Source organism: Anas acuta, chromosome Z (genome assembly GCF_963932015.1).
Source record: "Anas acuta chromosome Z, bAnaAcu1.1, whole genome shotgun sequence".
In the NCBI taxonomy this organism is placed as follows: Eukaryota; Metazoa; Chordata; class Aves; order Anseriformes; family Anatidae; genus Anas; species Anas acuta.
The window spans coordinates 58,539,882-58,564,958 of NC_089017.1; the positions used below are offsets into that span (position 1 = coordinate 58,539,882).

A 25,077-nucleotide genomic window follows, 5' to 3' on the forward strand; every position below is an offset into this window, starting at 1 on the left:
AGAATTTTCCCTTTGCCTCTGATGTATCTGTCTGCAGGCTTCTGTGTTATTCTTAGCTTTAAAAATATCAGACCTGCTAGATTTTTTTTTCTCTGCTACGTGCTTAATGGTTTGACTCTTGCTCAACTCGAATAAGTAGTTCATTACTTTATGTCTGAGTAAGTCCTGCCTGAGATGAGTCCAGGTTACAGAACAGGGCCTACTATGACCAATTTGATTATTCCTGTAGCAACTTGAGTCTCAATATGATTCGTAATTTTTTTCAACGCCACCTGGATAGTATTTTTCTCATTCTTACTCTTTCCTTCACCATCTCTCTGAAAATAATAGTTTCATGGCTGTATGCTGTTACTGCTGAGATATGACTGAGAACTGCATGCAGTACAGTGAGGCACATTCATTTTCATCTAGTACCCGTTTATTGCCTTGAGCACTGTAAATCTGTCAGCTCTTCACGATGCTTTCACCTCTTTCTTCATTTGCTCCAGCTTCTAGTTTGACAATGTTCCCCTCAGGCAGAATTCTAATCTGCTTCCAATTAGTTGCAAAATGTGACTCAAATTTCCACATTATGGCTGCTGTTTTACTTGCACGCACACATCTAGAAACAAATTAATGCTCTTGAATATTTATTTTTGAGCCTTCAGATTTATGCTGGAAGAGTTGCCAACTATTTTCAAAGCACTTCCAAGATTTACCTTTTTCCTCAAACTGTAATATTTATTGTAGACTTAAAATGCCTCTTACTGCTTTATGTTTACAAAACCTTTTCAGCTGACTGGTAATTACAGAAGATGCATCACATATGGATAAATTCTAAAAATGAACAATACTTATAATTAGGGTTAAATTTGTGACTACTATGCCAAAGCAGGATACGAAGCACTTTTTTTTTTTTTTTTCAGGGCTAGCACAACAATTTTTTTTTTACCTTTACTGTAGTTTTTGAGAATGAACATACTTAGTTGCTGCCTGTGTGCAAGCGACTTATTATCCATGACTCCAGAAGTCATCATTTGTTTGAAAGGTTGGTAGGGGAGAGACAGAGATGTGTTTGGTCTTTAGTGAGTTTTTGTACATAGAGCTAATCACAATCTGTTTGTGTGCATCCCCCTATAGGTGTCTGTACTTGTGTATACGTGTATCTACATGAGTACATGGGTGTATCTTTCAAAGACGTGACATAAATGGAGTTTTGGGTTTCTCAGGTAACATTTGTATTCCTAGGAGTAATTTCATTAGGGATACAGCTTTTACAGTTCACTGGGAAAGAAGTGTATTTTTGGATGGAAAGTCCAGAGATCTGGATTAATTCACTGCAGAAAGGACTGGAATCTAAACCCTGCTGGCAGGCTGAACTTTTGTTTGGGCAAAACCAGTATTGAAGCCTCCATGACAGTTCTGCTTGATTGCCCTTCTGCCTCAGAGCCTTATGTCTGTAGTTGCCTATATGGAGAAACACAGTATATTTAATTCAAATGTACCAGTAGCTAAATTTATAGGTGCAAATCTTCGGTAGAGTTTAGCACTCTGCAGCTTGGCAGATTGATGTCAGCAGCCGTAATAGACTTTAAATAGGCTTGCGGAATTTCATTGGGAGTATATTGCTGAAGTTGATATTGCTAAGTACCTGTCATTTCTAAATGAGATTTGCACCTGTAAATTTAGCTGTTCATTTGCAGTAATTCACTTACTTCAGACAGATTTTTTTTGAAATGTTTCACTGTCTTTACCATCCCGCGTTGAGTTGGTAGCCTGCTAGCCCCATGCTATATATATATATGAATATCTGAGGGGAGGTGAACACGCACACACATTGTGTTTGGGTTCACAGTTCCTGATAAAGTATTTTCCAGCAGGAACAAAAATGTAAAAGGAGAGATAGAGGAAAATGACCTTGATGTTACCCTGTTTTCTCTTGGGTCAAAAATGACTCTTCACTGTAGAGATGAGAAACCTAGAATGTTATTTATTTCTCTAAAGATTTCACTTCCTCTTGTAGACTCCTGTGATTCACAACATCATTTTATAAGGAAACAGTATTTGCAAACATGGTGAAATGCTGCAGCAGCATGACCTTTTTTCTTTTCTCATGCAACGTCAAAGTCTGTGAGGGCCAGCTCTGTAGTCAAGGTGAATTGCAGTTCTTATGATTATCAGCTGTTGAGAAAAAAAGCGCACTGATAATTGAAGCCAAAGTGAAACGTATGTATTTACAGCTTACAGGAACAGGCTTAAAGATACCCGCAGTGCTTAACCAGGGCAGCACATAAAAAACAGCCCCCCACGCCCAAAGGTATGTACACATACACATGCACGCACACAATCCCACATTATTAATTTTTCAGGCAAAAGCCACGGTGCTTGTGAGAAGCATTAAATGCTTTTGTTGATAGCTTATAGTTTTATAAACTCTAAATGAGCTTATTGCCTTTTAACCAGCACTAAATAATAGAAGAACCTATGAGCCTCCACATTGGACAGCAGCCAAACAGCCAAAGAAAGAAAAAAAAAAAAAGGAAATGAATGGTTTAATTGTAGAGCAAATCATTTGTTTACAGATTAAGACCTATTTGGTAGCCAAATCCTATGGACAAGGAGGTGAAAGAATGAGGCACTAAGGTACAGGAAATGAGCTTTACATTTTGTGACTAAGTCCTGCTATTTTTACCTCCTCCTAAAACAGAGGAGGCAAGGAAAAATGAATTGTTTAACAGCAGAGGCTGCTGAGCACAGGGCACGTATTTAGTAGGAACAAAAGGGTGGGAGAAGGGAGTGTTGGTGCGCTTTATGCTCTGACAGCAACCTGACAGCTGGAGCTGCTTCCAGCTAAGGGGCACCCGCTGGTGGCAAGAAGACCTGCCCTGTTGTGTTTTCTGTCTGAAGGGGGGGCGGTTGGAATGCCCCTTTTAATCTGAGCAAGCGTAATTCATTTGTTTCAAGCCCTCTCCCCGACAACATGTTTAATTTCTATTTTTTTCTGTATGAGAGGTTTTTTTTTTTTTTAATGGGCCTTTGTTTCATTGTTTCAGTATTGTAATTAATTAGCAGGCAGTTCAAAAAGCTCAAAAGTGCTTGTGCTTCCTGATTTATTGTTGTACAACATTTTTTCAAAAGTCCTACTAGCTGCTTGCCTGTAAATTTGAAGATATCATTTTCATGAGTCATTGGTTTAAAGGTTAAAGGCAGGAAAGTCTTACAGCACAAGTGGAGTAACCTCTACAGTTAAAGGTTGTTTAAGCTTTTTCGTTTGAATCTCCTTTTTTTCAGTAATTTGCATCCTTTCAACAATTCCACCTTTCAAGCTGAATTTTCTGTGACTTCTTTACTGTAACTTTCTCACTTTCACCAACATGACAATTAATTTGGGAAGCCTAAATATGGACATTGGAAACCAAACCCTCATGTAAAAGAAAAGAGGGAATGGCCTCAAGTTGCACCAGGGAAGATTCAGGCTAGAAATGATGAGATTTTTCTTCTCAGAAAGAGCAGTCAGGAACAGGGGTGGGTTGCTCAGGGAGGTGGTGGAATCACCGTCCCTGGGGGTGTTCAGTGAGAGGTTGGACGTGGTGCTTAGGGACATGGTTTAGTGGGTGACATTGGTAGTAGGGGGATGGTTGGACCAGATGATCTTGGAGATCTTTTCCAATCTTAATGATTCTGTGATTTTGTTTATATACAAAACATCCCTGCCATCTGTAGCTTGGGAAGCAGAGCTTTTGGGGAAAATGTCTCATGACTGTTAATAAGAAAAATAGCATTGATTTGATCAGATTATGAACCTTCTGAAGATTATGCTGAGCCTATGAAGATTTGGCTATATGTTTGGCTATACTTGATTTTACATCCTCAGTAGCTGTAATAAGTTTGTGTGAGAGAATAATTGGGCATAGGTGAGTATGGTGTGTTTGATTGTTTGAAGACATTATAAAATACTCTTTGATTTCCTTTAAATTAGGATAAAGTAGGCATTGAGGTTTTCATCCCTTTGACTAGCAGGAAGCTCATGTAAAGAAAAATAAGAAAAAATACAGGCAAAAAAGAAATTGTCAATTATTCATATATGAAATCCAGTAAGGGAATAGGAAAGCTTTCAGTGTGTATTATGCTGTGTAATTGTAAGAGGACAGAAAAATGTTAAATGAGCTTTAGGTGTGGCCTTTTAAGTGTTTAGCACTGCAGTGTGTTGCTTCTTTTTGTATCTCTTGACTGAAACGTCTGACACTATATGGAGCATTACTCCTTCTGCTTGTTAAGCAAACATAAGCAGCAGTGCCAGGAGCTTGGGCTATTAAAAATGTTCCTGACAAACTGTAGTGTACTGCTTAGTAACCCTAGGAATAGTATTCTCCTCAATAATTTGTTTTGTTTTATTTCTATTAGCTTCTGCTGTATTTCCTTACCCAGAGAATGAGAGAGACTACATGGTAACGTGCACGCAGCTGTATTTCCAAGTAACAGTCCATTTCTCTAATTGCATTTAGAGGTGGAATCTGCTTGCCTGGGAATGAGAGGCAACATTAACATTAACATCTCTGCAAGGAGGATACTGCTTGGGAAGTTAGATAGGAATTCTGCCTGTTACAAGCAGTTTTAATTGTATGTGTGTATTCTTAGCGTGTTGATATCCCTTCATTTTGTCCATTAGCACTGAAATGGCAGTTTCCCTTGGAACAGTAAACCACCCTCTATTATCTGATGCCTATTTGGTAAAGTGAGCACTGGCATCATATGTTGCATGATTGAAAGCAGCGTTCTGAGTGACCCTTGAAGAACTCTGTGTTCTGGTATTGTGATTTCACACTGTAATGTTCACACTGGAATTTTCACAGCACAACTGGCACAGCCACAGAAACAGGCTGTAAGAGGAAGTTTGTTTCCTCTGGAGGCATAGCCTCAACATGGTAATATTTTTTGCATCTAATTACAAGTGTATAATTTTATTGTTGTTGCTGCCTCTAACAGACGCATGGGTGGTCTTCATACTTCACAGTGAAAATGATAGCATTGAAATAATGGCTGAAGTTCCATAAATTCTCAAGACAAAATTACTCCTTTTTTGTGGCTGTATGAGTCTTAACTATCAGGAGACAAATTCACCCCAGGCCAATTCTTACTTTTTTTGATCAATGTAGTGAAGTTAGGCTTACTGAGCTTTTCTGTCTCATTGGTAGAGTCAAAACAATAATTAAGCAATGTTGCCCTGAATGTGGGCCTTTGTAAATTCAAAAGGAAATTTGCCTTCTAAATTGGCAATTTAAGGCCAAGAAATTACTTAATCGCAGGATTTCGCAAGATTTCTTACAGGCTCATTTTGATTTTTATACCAGCCAGAGGGATGGTAAAATAGTTAGCAAAATGAAATTGTGGACGTGATCTGAACTCATTGAGATAAAAAATAGATACGGATAGTATATATGGTGGTATAAGGGCCCCTCTGCCTTGTAATTGCATTTAACAACTTCAAATGCTTCCAAAAAGAGCCAGGCAAATGTAGTACTACTTTCAGAGTTGAATGAGGGATGAGAGGAGGAAAGCAGGTTAAACCACTTGAGGTGATAAATTTAAACATATAGGTCACGGTACCTTTCTCCTCTGTCCTGTATGACCCATAGGTGTTTTGAGTCAGATCTTGCTTCTATGGCACAAAGAAGTCACTGTGCTTACTTGTGTGAATGGAGACCAGCTTCTTGGATGAGGAGTATGGCACCTGTGTTGTTTCTTCCCACAGTTTAAGCATTTTCAGTGTTTTATCATAGAGAAGGTTGTCTAATCTGGGAACGGAAAATCAGCATACTAGACTAACTTGTTTTAGTCGTTGCTAAATTTGTAAAGCATTCTCTGAGAAACCAGTGTGTGAGCAGAGAGGAAATCTTAGATATTTTGAGATTAATCGACTCTCCTTTTAAATTAGATCTTGATTTGAAAGTAAACTTGCAGCTCACTTGAGAGCTGAATTGCAGAATTCATTGTTTTTCAGCATAAGAGCAGAGCATCGCTACAAGTCTTTTGAGTAGTGCTATGGTGTAAGTCAGGCTGCACTTAGAAGAGCCAGTACTTCCAAGATGAAATCCTATTACAGCCCTGTTGAAATTCTTTGATATCTTTATTGGTTTGCCACTGTGGAAGTGGGCTATGGTAAATCTTGTTTTCTTGATTTAAGGACATGAAAGGTCATGTTTTTGCTGAGTTCTCTAGCAAGAGATTTTGCACAGCTCTCATAGAAAAGAGTGTCTACAGATTTGTCATGGCTGTATGTAGCTTTTGCGTCTGGATGTACAGTGAGGCTGTATCTGTGAAGGGGGTGTGAGTGGAGCAGTGCCAGGACAAGACTGGCAGCTGGCTGCCAGAGCACGCCCCAGCCTGCGAGCACCAGTGTAACAGTTCTGCTCGGTTCCTGAAAACTGCACGGGAGCTGTGGTCCCATGCGTGCTTCCCACTGCATCTGCCCAGGGTGCTGCCAGCACCCGTCACTGATGAGTACCTTCTCACATTTCCTCCTGCTTTTACAGGTTGGGCTGTTCCCCAGATAGCTTCTGCCAAAAAACAAACAAAAGGTCCAAGTGATCCAAATAGCACGCCTTTTTGAACCTAGCGTCCAGCTTGGTTGGGATAAAAGGTGGCTGCGTGTGGTTGTGTGGGTAGTTTGGAGAAGAAGACAGTGATGATCTCCAGAGGAGGTGAGGTGGGGCTGGTGATAAGGAGCTGCATTTGATACTTTTGTTTCAGTCTAGCTCAGTTGCAGGTGTGTGACTGCAGTGTAAAGGTACTGAATGGATTTGGGCATTTAGACTGACATTTTTGATTTCCTGGTTAACCAGAGGAATTTATTCAACAAAAAATATCAAGAGACATGAGCATTTAGAGTCTTTCTTCTGGATGGTCATCACTACTTCATGTGTAATTCTTTCCCCTGATTTTCACCAGATTTGTGATTAGCATCATACAAATGCAATAAAGGTAAGAATAATTCTGTGTAGTGTAATCTTTCAGTGAAGTGCCTCTTTCACTACATTTTCCCATCTAGTGCCATATTCAGTGTTACCAGAAGAGGTGGAATATTGACAGAAAATTTCCCTTAAGACCCTCCTGTTCATTTGACAGATTATATACATAGCCAAATCTCTTGTTCCCTGCTGTAGACTGATAGTTTTCCCTCTCATTTCTGTGGATTTATCAACCAGTTACCAAGGAGAGGAAAGTATTTCCAAATTGATAGGAAAATGTGTTGTGAAACCGCAAAAATGTAGCAAAGTCTCCAGGGTAGGCCATGTATGTGGAACAGCTCTTTCAGGGTTTTCATTTTATTGGGGGAACTCAGTAGATTTCGTTAGCCTGAAGTGACAGTGCCTTTGGAAACCTGAGTGTGAAATCTTTGTGTCTTTTACTGCCTTGTCCTCCAAGTGTCCATACAGACCCTCTCATTATCAGTATTTGGTGGTTCTCAACTGCCTGTCTGGTGGTCAGGTGCTCCAGAGTCACCAGGAGGAATATCACGGAGAGCAAGGAGGAGGGAAGCTAGGGGTGTCGTGGCAGGAGATGGAACAGAGTCTCTTCATGCGAATGAGGTGCACCCAGGTAAAGAAGATTCACCCCTCTGTTCTTCCAGGGAAGGCTTTTTTCAGGGGGAGGATGTTAAGCCACATCTGTAGGGATTTTTCTTGCCTCTGTTTCCTTGCTTGCCACGAGGCTTTGGAAGACTCATTTTCCAGCTTAGAGATTGTTTTGGAGCTGGCAAAAGACAGAGACAGCTTTGTTTTTATGTCACTCTTGAGTGCTGAACAGTCCTTTGGGAATATATTTATTGGCCTGTTGATTGCCCTGTGTGCCAGGTGTAATAGTTACAGTAACCTGTGCTAATAGGTGACCAAATGATTCTTTGTGCAGGTGATTTAATTTGATCGATTCCATGCTTATGTGACAAATCTGTGCTGTTGAGGCTGGCTGGAGGCCAGCTGGTGGTGTGATTGTGGAAATGGGGCGTTGTTCTCCTAGTCTTAATTTAATGCACCTTAGCTAGGTTTCTGAGAGCTATCCCATGACAAGGAAATACAAAACCACCTTTTTGGAAGGGAAGAGGAAGGAAGAGAGTGCAAGTCATCAGTAAGGGAGCAGTCTCTTTCTTGAGTGCCTGTGTTCTCAACATGGGGTTAGAGGAACTCATGAATTTTGGCTTTCTTGTCCTTCTCTTCATACCTGTGTTATGATACTGTAAGTAAGGTGTGTGACACGAAAATGTAGGTTCTTAGTAACTAGTATATATTGATGAACATTTAGGGTGAACTTGTTCCCCGTGAGTACTCTGTGACAGTGCAGAGAAGGATGTGGTCGTAACAAATTACCAAAGGGTTAGTCTTTCCTCAGTGTGCCAGGATTTTCATACAGATGCTTGTGCTTGTCGTAACTTGGATTTCAAATTACTTTAATCTCAGCAAGGGAAGCATAAAAAGCAAAAGAAGTGTATTTTGGCAGTCACCTCCATTAGTACGGGGGGCTGAAAGCAAACCACCATGTTTCCTGGTTAATTGTTGTTAACCTCTGGTGGAGCTCCTGATGGTTTGAACTGGCACCAGCCCCGGGTTCTCAGTGCTGGAACTTCCTATCCCAAATCTGTACATAAAGGTATCTTGGGAGTTTCCATGATGAGGGCACATGCCATTTTCAGGGCAATGCAGGGCTAGCTTGAAACGACGTGGCCTGAGAAGTGTGCCTTAGGTAGTTCTAGAACGAGACAAAGATAATGTATGAGGCAAGCTAGTACGGTAGCCAAAAGAACATCAAGACTGGTTTGATTTTTGTCTGTCCTAATTAAAGACCTAAAGAGATGTGTTACTAAGCCACAAATATGTACTGGGCAGAGACCCGAGTGTTGCTGCTTCCAGGTAACCTGAGCTTGGAGAAGCATGCATAACTGGAGAAAATGCTTTGCTCCGGCGGGCGCGGCTGTAAATCTCATGCAGTTGGAAAGTGAAGGCTACCTTTGGCATGCCCACGAAGTCAACAACTAATCTAGTGGGTATTAACATCGCCTTTGATTATCAAATCAAAGTTCAGTAAAACGATGTTTGTTCCCAAGATGTTAACTTTCTGAAAAGTCACTGTATATCAGTTAATTAGTGATGTTTATAGGATCAGCATGTTGTTAAATAAACAAATTAAACAGTAATTAAAATGTAAGTATTACAGTCTTAAAATATACAGTTATCTGACCTTTTTAAAGATATGGCTTATGTACTACTCTGTGCCACTGTTATAATTAATTAGAATGAAATCTAATAATGAGAATGTTTACTCTCTAATGAAGCTAAATGTGGAGATCTCTTTCCTGTTTGTCTCTGCTGTTACAACGAGCGGAGCATTAAAATCCTCAGTCGTTGCAGTTAAATAAACTTGTTACTGATTGGAGTTTTGCTCTGCAGATTAGGAATTCTCTGCTGCCCATACTGCTCTTTAAAGCACAAGGGTAGCCTAAAATGGCTCCAGATTATGATGTATGGCTGCTCTTGTGAAACTGCAGCTGCGAATCTAAAAGAGGATGTAACCATGCAGAATCGCTCTTTTAGATGGTCATTAGCGCTGCATAAGTACAAGCCTCTTTTTCAGATAGCATTTATTCTTCACGGTTCTTCTACTAGTATTTGATGGCAATGTCATTTGCCAAGCATTGAATAACAATGAATGTTTTATTGAAGTACAGTATTCTGAACCAGTGCTTTTTAAGCTGTTTAAGTGCTTAATTTTCATTTGACTGCTCCTTTTCATGCAAATGTGAGTGTAGCAGAAAAAGCCAATACATTCTCCTCTGTTGTGCTGTTGTGATGTGCTGGACTAAGCTGAAGGCTTGTGTGTGGGAGAAGGAAGCGTAGCTTAATTTGTCATATTTATCCACTGGCATCCTGCTCGATCTCTATTCTTCATTCTTCATTTTACTTCGAACGAATGGGTGCAAAAAAAAAACAACACAGAAGACTTTCTGTGTGATACTAAGGAAAAAGCAAGCCAAGAAACAGTCTCTTCCTTGCCCCCAAACAGATGGAAGACCAAATTCCAGATTCCTTTTATGGCAATGAAAAGAGGAATTAAGTCTAAATAGTTCAATGCTTGTTTCTTTCATTCTTCTTCCAAGGATCTCAAAGCAAAGTAGTCATTAGGAGTTCATTTCTGAAAGGCAGGTTTTTATGTGGTTAACACCTACAGCTATGGTAAGATTTTTCAACAATCTAGCACCTACCTTTGCCATTATAAGAGAATCTGAGGGGAAGCCGTGCACCCAGCGTGCTTTGTTCTTTTGAACATCTGGCCTGTTGTTTCGATTCGTGAGATATTCTGAAAATCTGCCATCAGGTCTGTGTTTTAAGTTCTAATTAAATATAGTATGCAGGCTGGTGATAAGCTTCATAATAGCAATGCTGCCGCCATTTTATAGACAGTGAAATTGAGATGGAAAGATTATGAAGTTACTGAACATTACCAATATATCTCCATACTGAATAGCTCCATCTGAAGAGGCTTTTAGAGCCTAAATTCAGACCCAGATAAGTATGTCTTTTATTTCAGCCTTTCAAAGTTTTAGAACCACAAAGGAAATTGATGGCACCATGGCATGCAACGTAGTCATACTATGCCATAAGCACTGACAGCATCCATTCCTGCATTATCATCAGACTCTTTAACATGATTTGGGTGGGTGAATTAATATCATTGGTTTTGGGACAGGTGCTATATCCATTTTTCAGGCAGCAACAAATACTATGCAGACTTTAAGTGTTGTTACACTAATTTCAATAGAATGCTCGGTGATTCTCTTCTAATTTTGAACGGTAATGAAAGCAAGTGGTCAGTCTTAAGTAAATACTCAAACTAATCCAGACTAAGGTAGAGTAAATACCTTTTCCTTTGCCATGTGAGAGTGAAGAATTTTCTGTGTTATGTATACTGAGATTGAAGAGTTTTGTTTTTTTTTGCCCCTTTTTTAAATAGAAATGTTAGTTTTCAGTGTAAGCGTGTGTATGAAGTTCTGTGCTTGTATTCAAAGATCCACTGACCCTATCTCTGCCGCAGATGACTTCTCACATATTTTCCAAGGTTATTTTTGGTGTTCATTTTTCTCATTTCTCTGTCCTCAACATACAAGCATGTCTTTGGGTATCATGCAGTCATTTTTTTTTTTTTTTTTTTTTCTGGTTGACCATTAGTCATATTGATACTGAGGTGATAAAGGAAGCTTTATTCTCAATGCATTTTTAACAGTACAGTATCAGGATCTGTCACATAAATATTTTGTTGGCATCAAAGAGACTATGTAAAAACCTATAATTTTGCAGAAACACAGATTGAATTGTGTTTCAACCATTTCAAACATGAAAAGGAAAGATGACTACATTGTTTCTAGTGTCTGCCAGGAATGAAATTCCAGCAGTAAATAAATACAGTAGCCATCCAATCTAATTACATTTTAGTTACCTAAAGTACTACAAGCCAGGTAATTCCATTTTTAATGTGTATCACTTTAAGGTAATTAAGTGTTGATAGTGTTTTCTACATTTTCAGACTGGATAGCTCCTTCAAAATTGAATTAAGAATGTTGTCATTTTTGATATCTGAAAGTAGTGTTTGGAACTACTTTGAGAGTAGGCTTTGAACTAAAATACCATATTACATATTGGGAACCGTTGTCAACCAGTGCACTTTTTATGTTTTATTGTTGTACAGTATTTGCTTTAACTCATTTAAGAGTTGGTGCAATAAGAAGGAAAGTAAAAGTAGCAGAGGTGTAATAAACACTGGTTTAATTTTTATAGCACAGTACATTATAGAACTATAAAACTGTGTGATTATCTAAGTCATTAACACTGTCTTAAATCAAATAAGTGTTTAGAGCCTGACACAGTGCTGAAAACCAGTGTATCAGCGACTTTCTAAAAGTGAATTTGAACAGAAGCCAGTGTTGCTTGGAAGAAAGATTCTGCCGTTATGCATCATCAGGAGCTCAGTGTTGGGGATATCATCCAACTATTATCTTCTCAAGCATTCCATGTTTTACAGCACTCCTATCTATCTCATTTTCACACTTCCTTGAGAACTGTAGAATGTAAAACCCGCAGAGCATTTGTGCAGGATCACCACCAAAAATGGGTTACTTGATTTAAGTTCTGCCTTGCACTTGGTTTATGAAAATTTTTGTTTTCACTAGCTATTGCACCCTGAATTTATTGATAGCATGTTAGGAGGCATAGCAGGAGCAAATCTAAAAGTCATGAGTCAGTTAAACTCTTTCTACTCTTCTGTTAAGACCCAGCTGATCCAGGCACCATATTATTTGTTTGTGCCCTTAAACTGTTTTTTTTTTTTTTTTTTTTTTCCAACAATGATTTAAGAGATCCTTAATTGCCTGATTTGAGGCATTTGGGGTGTCCAAGACTTGTACACAGACTGCTCATCACTCTCCGTAAATGATGTCTTTAAGTTGAAAATTTAGAACATCTTGATGCTTCTTTGAACTCAGTCTAAAAATAAATAAAGTCTCTCTCTGTAATTTGCTAGATGTTGGAAGGCTACTCCTGTCAAACCTTACTCATGCCACTTGGCACGCCAAGTTCCACATTTGGTATTAGTCTGCATTAGTTCATGCAAAATTGAAAACAATGTGAGAGAATGCTTGGAAGATAAATTTCCTGTCTCGGCCAGCTGAACAAGAACACGGCCTCTTAATAAATCTAACATATTTTCATTTAAAAAAAAGAAGTTTTTTTTTCTTCTTGTATTTCATCAGCTTATATTTCATTCACCATGGCTGAATCACTTTCCTATTTTATGTTACTCTTATGAAGGTTAGCAATTGGTTTAGATGACATCTCCCCAATAAATGTTTTCCCAGGTTAGCTTTTAAGCAGCTAATACACAATCATCTCAAAATTGGCAGTCCTCGTAAAATAATAGAGATGAAACACAAGAGAATACACTAAAATTAAAGACTTAGGTTTTTTGAAGGTGGCCTCTCACAGCATGGAGTCCCTACTAGACATAAAAAAGACATACATCTTTTTTGGACATGTATCAGAGAGAATCTTTTCTTTGAAAACAGTGGACATGTTCCCAAACCATGTCTAGGATAACATACAAAGTATTTCTAAAATTCTGTCAGCTGCTAATCCATGGGCGATAGATCTTTGAGAACCTGGTGCCATGCAGCATGCTGTGCTTTCAGGCAGTTCATTTTGCAGCATTTGAAACGCCAGTGGTAGGCTTGTTTAGGTCCATCTCAATAGCCATGTTTGCATTTTTACAGAGACGTAGCTGCTTTTGTCTTCCTGTATTCTCATGTTGTTTCTCTTCATTTGCTTGGAAGAAAAATAAACCTCTTGTCAGCCACGCTGCATACAAGTCAGAAAGAAAGGCACATTTGTGGGATCTTTTCCCACACCTTTGAAGACTGAAGTGAACCTGATTTGGTAGTATTTCTGCTTTAGCTTTTGTAAGTCATTAGTGAGACAGAGTAAATGGATGCCTGTAAGGCTGGCTAATTTGTTTATAATAGTAAATGGCTCTGGTTTTGAGAGAGAAGCCATCAAACACTCCTGTGCGTGGATGTTCATTTCCAAATATCTGAATAATGATTGAGGTTGTATAATTGATACATTCAGGAAAGGAATGCATAGAAGTTGTCGCCTTTATCCACCAAATAGAGCTTTTGCAGCCTTTTACAACTTCCCATATGTTAATGAAAAACATTTTCTGAGAAATTGGCAGCTTTGCGCTTTGTAGCTGATGCCAGCTTTTTTCATGGACCAGTTCAAGGCAGAGCAAAGGGAAAAATGCCTTGTTTTAGTGCGTGAATTACTCTGACAAGCTTTCACATCGCCCCTCCTCTTATTAATATTCTTTTTGATGTAAGCTTGTAAAACAGAGGATTGGCTGTTAATCTCTGGGATCTCAAGGGCTTTTGGCAGTGGCCCATAATTGATGTGTTCACATGGCTGTTGTCTGACTACTAATGATTAGACAGCAGTGTTATCTCCTAGCTAAATCTGTGTTGCTTATAAATCACACTTGATAAACTGCAGTTTCATTTCTTCAAAGGATCTGTACATGTCTATATACTTTGATAGAACTGCCAGGGGCGTTTCATGATTTCATGACAGCTTAGATTAGTTTTATTCTTTATTTCAGTTGAACAAAATATTTGAGTTTCTATCATGCACAGAAATGTTTCTTTTTGTTATAAATTCATCATGCAGTGAACAGAGTAAAAAGCATGTGTACAATTCAGGCAGAGCAGAGAATAGAAGGTGACTGTAGAATGCCACATAAAATGTGGAATATTTGAGCTAATGCTTTCCTCTGCTATTTGAACAGAAAGGAAGCTTCATTTGCAGCAGTTGTTGATCACTGCTAGACTGTAAAATAGTCTATGAGACAGCGTGTGAAAGGGGGAAGTTAAAGGTTAGACTGATGTGCTGAAGCACAAGGTGTTTCAGTAATGGTATCTGGAATTTGTGGAGTGAAACCATGTCCTTTCCATGGCTCTGTTCTTTCTCAGCAAGACAGAAATGATAAGCCTTTGCTGAAAGTCTGCAAACGTAAACTTTTGTCTGTGCTGGGTGCTTAGAGAACATGCTAATGAGGATCCCTGGGTACTAAGGTAAAATCGGTAGGAAAAAATGTCTTCGAGGTAGGGACATGAGAAGAGGCATCTCAAGGTTGCCTGCTGTTAAGCCACAGGAAGAGTAGGCTTCAGCTGTCTGTTCCAGGGCATGTAACCAGATGATTTGGTGCCTATAGTGTAGATAGTTTCATGAAAAAAGACTTAAAAGAATGCTAAACCTAGGTTTCTACTCTCTGCCAAGACTGAATTGTCTCAAAACTGAGGCAAGTAGGTAAGTAAATTTACAGAAGTCTTCAGTGTTAACTGCAGATCTTATATTTGTCTTCATATTGCAAATTTAATCCTTTAGTTTCATTAAGGATTATTGGACACTTTGTGTCAGTGCCATATTCAGTGTAGAAAGAGGAAAAAAATGCATTCTGAATGAAATAAGTATTAGCAGTTTCCTCCTCACAAGGATTATTTCCTCTTAAAAATCTTCACATAAAAAATTACTTGAAATGCTGATTACCCCTGTAGCTGGTAAAAACAAACACTGCAATCCAAATTCTGCCATTAGTTTTGCTTCAGTGGAACTACTCTGGATTTACACCAGAGTAAAGATATACACCAGTTGAAAGGGAAAAAAAAAAAAAAAAGTGTTACAATAAATTGACTTTCCCTAAGAGATTGTAAATATTCCAAATTGGGAGAGATGGAGAATTGGTTGTTTTGTTTTTTTTTTTTGTTCTTTTTTATTATTTTTTACTTTGAGAGTAAGACTTTATTATTATTAACTGTAATTCTCCAACAGCACGTAGTTGTAGGGATAGCTAAATAATAATGATTCAGCTTCCTTTTCAGTAGAATTACCAGGCTGAAATTGGAAGCTGAAAGGTCATTTTAAAACTGTTTTCTTCAGTGAGCTGCTGAAAAATCATAAATGCATCTGTCCCATTCTTAAAGACAGTAATAATGACTTGTTCTTTAGATAGTATTGGGGCGTGGTATCAGATGCTTTGTAGTGTTTATAGCTAATACCATGAAATGTTGTATGAGAGAGAGAGCAGAACTAACCAAGGCAGGATCCTACATTCTATGCAAAAGCCCAAGTGAGATACCTAAGACAATATTGTAGGAAGATTCACCTGTCTCATCTAAGGTCTAGCTAAGTTAGAAGTTTTGGGGTCAGTAGACACAGATAAATACAGGTCCATGAAGTGAAACGATTAATATTCAGAACACGCTAAAAACATCGTCTGTAAGAATCTAGTTAGACAAATAAAAGGTTTTTGTATACATAGACCATCAGGGAAGTTTAGTTCTTTGTTTGAGGATTATAGAGGTGAATTAATGAACTGAAGAATCAGCAGCCTGAATCACAATGTATAGGCTTCAAACTCACGAAGGAGAGTAGTCAAGAAATGGGTAGAAGGAAACAAAAAATGTAATGCTGGCATATCAATGTACAGGAAGTCAATGAAGTGTGAAGAAGCCTGACTAAAGGTTCTCTTGCTCTCTTCAGAGTCTTGCTTTAGTCCGGATTATGCAATGCAGATTCCTGGAAACAAAAATGACCAAACTAGATTGATTCTTTGTATCCCTACTGGAATTGCTGCAAGGGCAGATCTTCCACCAGAGCTGCAGTGACACTGTTGACTAACTGAAACCATCTTTTGTTAATCTTGTTAACTGCTGCTGCAGGGTCGTAGGGTTGTGGTAAGATTTGCTTGGAGAGGGAATGAAAACCTGAAAAGAAATGCAACAGTACAATGCATTTCCCTAAGGAAATACCTTATGTTTTTCAGGGTTGAGTCAAGCAAACACTTGTGAAGAAGCAGTGATTGTCATTTTGTTTAGACAAAAACCATCATTGTCATAGTTTACCTCTTCCAAATGGTCACAAAACTAGAAACAGCTATACCTAATCCCTTACTAGGAAATATCAGTGCCTGGATTTTTACCATATTTGGTCACATGACACTGTCTGGTACTGGAGATCATCTTGTGCACGCTCTGTGAATCCAAGCAGTTCACAGAAATGTCCTTTCTTGATGAGTGGAACAGTGTGTGTCCCTGTGGACAACACAGGGATCTTGAGAGAGGTTCAGTGCTGTTTGTTCTCTGTTAAGGCTTAGCAAAACAGCCGTGTGGTGACTGAAGACTGGAAGTGCAGGCTGAGCTGCTGAGTAGGAGAAACCAACTTGCAGTGGAGAAGGCTGCTCTAGAGACCTATGGGCAAAGTTATCTCAATGAGTGTGGTGTTCTCGGGCTGAAAGAGGAGAAATGTCTTCACTAGAAAACTGCAGGTGGTGATCTGGGCATCCTCCCAGGCCTCTGCCAAACGTTTGAGTTGACATACAGTTTTTCACAGATGCAGCCCTTGGCAGAAGGCTATCTCTGGCAGCTGTCAAATGCTCATCTTTCCCACAGTAAAATGGGTGAAAGTCGCTGGGAAATCCCAAGCATCTGAGCTAGAACAGGAGGTACAAGAGAGGACAAGGTGGCTTCCACGCCTGGTGTTCGGCACCATTTTCTCTGCACTAAACCCTACTTAAAGCTTTCAGTTCTCATCATGCTCTTCATTGTATGTTAGTGCTGTCCTAAGAAATATTACCTGTATAGTATTGGTGGAACAGCCAAAGATACAGTGCTGTCCAGAGTGAGAAGGGCTTAAGGTCTGCATGCATAAAGAGTACATAACTATCAAAAGGTACTGTCTTTGCAGGACTGTGTTTGCTTCTTTAGCAGTTACTTGGAGTGGCATATAAAAACTTGAATAGAAGCAGTATTTTTTTCCCATTACAGAAAATAATGTAAGAGTTTTAAGTGGATTTTTTTTGGCTTCATATTCAGAATACAGAAGTTATTCCAGATGTTAGTGATGTGATAATGTATGGGGAAAAAAGGGGCTATTTTCCCTTAATGTCCTTTCAGTTTCTTTCTTTCTTTTTATTTTTTTCTTCTTTTTTTTTTCCTTCCCCAGCTTTCAGTTGAGTTCAGTGGAGAAGTTCACTTTAAGTACAGGAAATACTTAGAGTCTCTATTTAGATGCTACTTGTGTTATTCAGTTTAACACAATTACATCTTGGATTTCTTGTCAATATACTACAATATTGGGAAAGCATATTTTATGGATTATTCTGGAATTGAGAATTTAAGTCTAAAATTTGGATGCAATTTAGTCAGTCTGAATTTCCTTCATTCTTCCTTAATATTCAAGCTCCTGTGATTCTCAAATAAGTTGACCAAAATAACTAATTTCACTAATTTCCTTACTACCTCTGACTGTCCTGTATGTTGCATGTAAGGTTTGTAATAGATCTCTACATGTGTCTTATTCTTTCCTATATTCTAAACATGTTTTTTACAACACTGACCTTTTCCCCAATAATTTGATATAGAAAACTTGTTTTCCTAAAATGCCTATATTAGCCAGTAAGTATGTTTTAATAAATACAGCATCTTTATTATTAACCAATGTTTCAAAGGTATAATTACTTCTGGGAACAATTTAGTACTATTTAAAAAAAAAAACAAAACACAACAACAAACAAACAACAATAAACATCAGTTCTGTTAAGTACAGAGTAAAAATTCTTCTTCATGGCTTCTTGAGTGAGTTTGAATGAAAGAAATACTAAATTGAGATCTAACTGGTATTTTTCAGATAAAACCAATATTCTTTATGGAGGTCATTTTTGTTACAGGGTAACAAATATGCATAAGATAACAGACTAGAATATGAAAGACTAGCTTTATGTTTTAGACGTAAGTTCTCGTGGGGAAAGGGTTATGTGAGATGTTGAGAAGGGCAGACACACTCCAGAGCACACCAACATTTTTTCCATGTCAGATTCTCCCACATTTGTTTTCTTTCAAAGTAGTTTTCATTGATTTCATTAGAATTACTTCTCATTCACAACATCATAAATCAGATTAGAATGAGGTCTTCTAAGGTCATTGTTGCTTTAGAGCATTAAGGTAGAGCAGGCATACTTTATATAAAAACAAGGTAATCTCTCCTATACTGTGAAATCTAGGAAAAGCAATTTGGTGAGAAGCAAGACTTTCATATAGGCCTGATTTCCTTTATTTCCTGCTTTTCATTTCAGACATGTGGAGTAATAATAACACTAAAGATCTTGTCAGTATTCAAGGTTGGAGGTTTCTCATTTCTTTCAGTCTTCCATTGGTGTCTTTTTTAAGGACTGATTTAGTTTTGCAAAGAGGCAGTCTTTGTTTTTTAGGTGTACCCCAAATTACGTCTGGAAGAGGTTCTTCTTGCATTGTTTCTCCTACTGCAGACATTCCCACTTGGCAATGCCTGTAGTAAATGTTACTCAATTTAGAAGGCAATAATTTCTTGCAAGAGGTTATCCTGAGCCTTAAAGTTGCTTCTTAAACCTGGACTTTTCTCTGGTCTGTATATTGGTAGATGGATTGAATGGCTTTTGTCATGTGCATTTCAGAATCACGTGGTGGGTGACACTGGGGTGGCGTATGACCCTGTATGGTCTTATGCCAGTAGACTCTATCTTCATTAAAATTTATCTTCAAAGATGTATCTTCATTAGTGAGGCAAAACTACACATACTTTCATGGCTCTAGATGTGATTGCACACTTCAGTGGTTCACATCACATGGCCTGGCTGTGTGGCAGCTATTTACTTGTTGTCATTTTATGACTATGACAGAGACATTTCACGCTTTAGACAGATGCCCTCTGAAAGTTTTCAAAGTTGAAATGAATGAAGTAAATTCTTGAAGTAAATCATTGAATCGTAGAGTGGCCTGGGTTGAAAAGGACCTTAAAGATCATCTAGTTTCAACCCCCCTGCTCCAGGCAGGGTTACCAACCACTAGAGCAGGCTGCCCAAAGCCGCATCCAGCCTGACTTTGAATGCCTCCACGGATGGGACATAGATATGAATAGATATAGAATACATTCATGTGGTAGTATGATTAAATGTTATCTGCGTAAATCTCTCTGAGAAGGGAGTTTACTTTGAGCAATACTGTGAATTTGTTTCTGGTCAGATAAATAGATGGCATGGTGCACATGACCGTAGATGTTCCTGAGATTTTGCTTCTCTTTGATTCATGTGGGTTTCCCATGGGAATACATGAGAGTCTGTCCCAGAATGACTTGACATTCTTCCACCCCTGGAGGAATCAGAGTATGATACGGTTGATTGCAATAGTAGGATGCTGAGTGCTTGCCCATCTAGGAAGTCCCCTCAAATCTGTGCACTGCCTTCTTTGCGCTCAGCATTGCCCATAGGTCCGCAGGAAATTGTCTGCAAAGAATATCAAATATCCATTTGCAAACATGATTTTGGAAACTTGCATTGCATTGGAAAGACGAGTTTTGATGAGTGTTATTTAATTACAGCATCTAAAGTGGCTGTGTAAGTGAAGGAAAAGCCTGTTTATTAGAAGGTCTGTGTATTAGAAAGTAGCTAGAGTGGCATTTCCTCTCTTATCCAGACCCTTTCCCATGTACAGGCTAATGTCATGCTGCCACCGAAATATTTTTTGTCATGTTCAGATAGAGGAGCACTCCATGGAGCACTGACTACAGTGCTTGGCAGGCATTCTTCATTTTCTGTGAGCTTTCTGCTACCGAGAGCCATAGCTCTCCGATACAATCAAACACTTGGCAGTGGAAAGCTGCCATGAATAACACTCCAGCTTTGTAGCCTTTGTTACTAATCAGCTCTCAAAAGCTCTTGGAATTAGGTGAATGAAGAAAATATTGCTTGAATATTTCAGTCTTTTCTGGAGCCCTTTGATTATGTGTATAAAGAGAGCATCTATGTAAATAACCCTCCTCAGATTTAGCTTTTCATTCTCATATTGGATTGTGTGATAAACAGAAAGGCTACTGCTCAGTATGCACCAACACCTGGGAATAATCATGCAGAAATAACAGTGAGAAACTGCAGAGCGTCTGTTCTTGACATTAACTTTCCTCAGTTTGACAGTCTGCCACCACCAGATGTTAGTCTTATGTGCCTGTTTTCCACTGGAGATGGCGGCCTTCCTGCCTCCCTCTTTGCCTCTAATAGCTCGCATCAGTGCCCTTTGGAGGATTCTTGACAGCAACCATGTCACCACAGCTATCACTGAGAGCCTCCACTCCACTCTGCTGGCATTACGGTTATCAAACAGGATGGGGTCGTTTTAAAACATGGAAAACTGAAGCAATATTTACGCTCCGTGTATTTTGTGGTATGAGTAAGGTCATCGTACTCGTGCAGCTCTCACGAACCTCAGGGAGAGTTAATGTCCACCGAGTTCTCAGCCAGAGGCTTGGTGCTCGGATGTAGCACAGCAGCAGCCCCTTTCTCTGTAGCAGCCACTCTTTGGCCTTGTCCCGTAGGAGTCATTTTCGTGGAAAACATGGACATCTATCAGCAGTTCTAAATAAGCCAGAGCCAAGTACAAATACTCGTAACAAAGAAGTTGATAGGCTACACTGTCAGATCCGTGCTTTCTTTTTAGCTGCTTTTTACCGTTTAAAAGACATGGAAAGCAGAAGACGCATCTTCCAGTTTAGTCTGCATCCATTTAAAACATTTGCTAGTTTAGTTTGGTAATAGCAAACTTTTTTTTTTTTTTTTTCCTCTGTCTTTCTGGTGAGCATGTTTTATGGAAGAATGATGTTGCAAGCGGACTAGGAGATTTTGCACAGCATTACAAAACACCACGTAAACCATGAAGCAGGCCATTCAATAGCGTTTCTTCATTTTATGAAGGTTTTATAAGGCTTAGCTTTCCTAAAGCACCAGGCTCCCTTGCACTGCCCTGCTGGTTGAAGATCCCAGTTCTCCTCTGGCTTGTGATGACGTGGGTTGAGGGCTGAGTACTCCTCCAAACAGCACCCCAGGGTACACGCCGATGGCAAGACACTGACAGAGCCCCATGAGGCAGTCTGTCCACATAGCACAAAGCCCGTGTCCCCTCGGACCAGGCACACGGGTCAATGTTTTGCGCTTACTGCTAGATGTTGCAAGAGAGTTGCTGCTCCTGGGGGCCATTTAGTGCATGATTTGCATCTGTGCACTCATGTCTGCACTGCAAGGGGCGTGTGTTTGTCCTCAGACTCTGCAAGCATGGTGTTGTAAAGAGTGAAGATATCTCTGCAACGCTGTGTTGTTTTTGTGCCACAGTAACTGCTTGTGCTGGGTAGTGTTTTGTTGGTATTAGTAGGCTTTTACACCTGATGGATACTTTTAGTATTCGTGTTTTGATTTGTTTTTTTTTTTTCCTCTTTGCTTTGCTCTATCTCTAACCTGAAAATTATTCCTAAATAAAAAGGCCTATATAAAGTCCTATTACTGTCTTAAATTAGAAGAGCTCCTCCTCCCAAGTGAAGAAAAGTTATAGGGGAAGAATGTGACTATAGGTCTCTCTTGTCTTCTCCCTGGTTCTAGTATAATCAAGATTACAGTCCAGGCTCATCATACAAAGATCATACCAAATGCTTTTGTTTAATATTTAGCTCACTCAGAACCTGCATGCACAATTAAAAGTTGGCCCTCTGTTTGTATGAATAATGCTTAAAGCAAAAGAATTAATTTTTACAAAGGCCATTTACCTTTATCATTTTAGATTTCCATTATATTTTCTCATTATCAAAACTGTCCATGAGATGAGTGATCTGATATGTGATCCAAAGGATATGTGATAGAAGGATAATAAATACTCTTTAGTACTTTTTCCTCGTTGCCTCCCATTTGCTAATTGGGCTTTAAGACAATGCAGAATTAACTTTGATCGATGTTAACATATATTTGAATGAGACCTAGATGACGGTGTGAAGTGAGTCATCTTCTCTTTCCTGTTAAGCCCTCTTACAGAGGTCCAGAATTAAAAACCTAGACTTAAAGACATTTAATCATCAATTTGAAAGCAGCTAGAAAGCTATCTTTCTGAATTGTCAGACTGAAGAAGGATTTTGGGCTGTGGTGTCTATGATCCAGGAGGGCAAACATACATGAATTTTAGGAGGCACATTTAATTGTTTCAGCTAGTTTAGTGGGTACAATCCTTATATCTTTTCAGTTTCAAAAGACCTTATGACCATAGTAAAATACTAAGAACACTCAGGCAAGATCCTTGTACAGAAAATGTACTACTGGGTACGCTGAAAGTCATACAGCAAAGATAACTTCTAAAGTCCATATAGACACATTGACTGTATATGAGTTTTCTGTGTACAGGCTGATTGTCTGGCAAATTGTATTCTTCCATGTATGTGTTTTGGAAGCCCTTAGATATTATATGGTTTTGATAGATTCCTGTAAAAGTCCTCATCTGTTATTTCAAGTGGAAAGACATAAATGTTATCTGTAAGCTGTTAGGTGGGTGATCCTAATGCATTTTAAGTGGCTGGAAGACAAGAGATTATATTTGATGGCATTTGGGTATTAGAATTGTTCCAAGTACTAATTTCTCGATGATGCAGATGAAAAAAATGTCATTTGTGTGTCTTTGTTCTGTCTTTATAAATGTTTTTCTTTAAATAGAAAATGAAGTTGCCAGTTTGCAAAATTAATTTCCATCCACAAATCAGTCTCTGTCAGCACCAAGAAAAAAGTGTCCTCAATCCTTTCTTCTTAAAAACAAAACAAAACCCAAAAACGTTTATTTTATAGTAGCTGTCTGTGACAACAGGGAATAGTCTTGTAGAAACGTAGCAATTTGCCTTGTTTAGCATGATAGATATTTTTGTACATAATTTTTCATGTGCAGCATTTGGGCTGATGTTGACAAAATTAAATTCATAAAACTGAAATTACCAATGCTACTTCAAATCCCTGCATATGCAAATGCAGTCCAAGCAAACTGGATTTTCTTTTGTTTGTTTTTAGCTTTTTTTTTTTTTTTAAATCTCACAGCATCGTTATAGTAAGTTTGTCTATTGTTTTCAGGTTGATCCCCTGTTTACAGTGCCTGCACCTCCACCTCCGATTTCCAGCAGTATCACACCTCAGATTCTGCCTTCCTACTTTTCCCCATCTTCATCCAATATTGCAGCACCAGTCGAGCAGCTTTTGGTACGGACTCGTTCAGTGGGTGTAAATACTTGCGAGATTGGAGTTGTAACAGAACCCGAATGCCTTGGACCCTGTGAGCCTGGGACCAGCGTGAACTTGGAAGGAATTGTGTGGCATGAAACCGAAGAAGGTAAATTGTTTTTTCCATTAGGCTTGTCTGTTAGATATGTTAACAAGGAGGAGATTCTGCCTGGGTACTGTGCGGGGGCTTGCTCGTCTATTGGGACATCATAATGTACAGTGGCAGGCACAGCTGCTAGCTAAGCTAGTGGGTTTTTCTTTTAAAAAACAAATGGCAGGTTTTTATTATTTAAGCAGTCATCTTTTTCCAAATGACCTGCCATGTAACCCCGATAAACAATGGAATTGTTTCCTATTTCTGTATTGAGAAATGCGTATGAATAAAAATCTAACAGAATAGCAAAAATATGCTGTTTAAATGCAAATCATGAGGAGAGTGTATGTGAGAGGAGTGGATATGTGAATGTTTCACATGAAAACTTAGAAAGCCGAGTATTTTGGATATCAGATACTATGATCGAAAAATCTGCCACTATATAATAATAGAGGCCCCAGAGACCCTTCAGAAATTCTGTTTGATGCTGTGATAGTCATTTGCATTTTGGTTGTTTGAAACGTGGTTTAAGAGGAAAACATCCTTGTTCTAAGAGAGATGTTCCATCTGGTGAAGAAGTGCTATCTAAGCCAGACTGATTTCTTTAATACCCTTTGAAGGCATTTGGCCAAGTAGGAGTGCTGGAGAGCTTCAGGGAATTCTAAATGTTGATTGGCTATGATTTAGAACAAAGTAGAAAGAGGATTATGCTGTGATATGCAGATTTTTCCATTTTTGTTTTCTAAAACTCATTTTTATTCTCTTGTTAATATTAAAAATACTGCATGTATCCCCTAAACTACTGCAGTTTTTGTTTTGACAGTACTGGATTTCTCCAGTTAGAGCTGCGTGAGAGTCTTCCTTTGATTACTCTTACGTTTGTTTTGAGGATCATTTAATTGTTAGTGGTCTACCACCATCAACAGTGAGAACAAGATTATTTACTAAGGGATGTAATGAAAGAATACAGCGGTGCATTGCTTCGTGATAAATCCTGACATCCTGCAGACGTACGTTTAATGGCATTTGGTCCTTTGCAGTGATACATAAGACCTCACCAAAGTGCTCTGCACTGTCCTCTCAAAAATCAATAGAGTCAGATTTACTCGCTTGTATATGCTTTCATCCATCCATCTTTCTCTCTGTATGTCTACAGCAGATTCATAAGGTAGATTGATCCTTTTAGATTGTTTTTAAAGCACAATATAAATTCTGTTTTAAAATATCCCTGCAGAGATGACTGCCTGTAGCGACTCCAGTTTTCCTTGACTGGCCTGTATTAACCGGAGTTGGAATGTGTGGGCGTTAACTGT

The 25,077-nt window shown here is 38.8% G+C and overlaps 1 protein-coding gene across 9 annotated transcripts in view; it reads left to right on the forward strand.

Moving 5' to 3' along the window:
* Nucleotides 1-25,077, forward strand: part of ZNF608 (zinc finger protein 608) — a 97,994-nt gene that overhangs the window by 14,517 nt on the left and 58,400 nt on the right. For all 9 annotated transcript variants that reach the window (XR_011091010.1, XR_011091012.1, XR_011091011.1 and 6 more), the window contains one exon: nucleotides 23,524-23,779. Coding sequence is in view for 2 of the 9 variants with exons in the window: in XM_068665878.1 (XP_068521979.1) it covers nucleotides 23,524-23,779 (256 nt within the window). In the remaining 7 variants the exon portion in view is untranslated. The remainder of the gene's footprint in view (nucleotides 1-23,523; nucleotides 23,780-25,077) is intronic.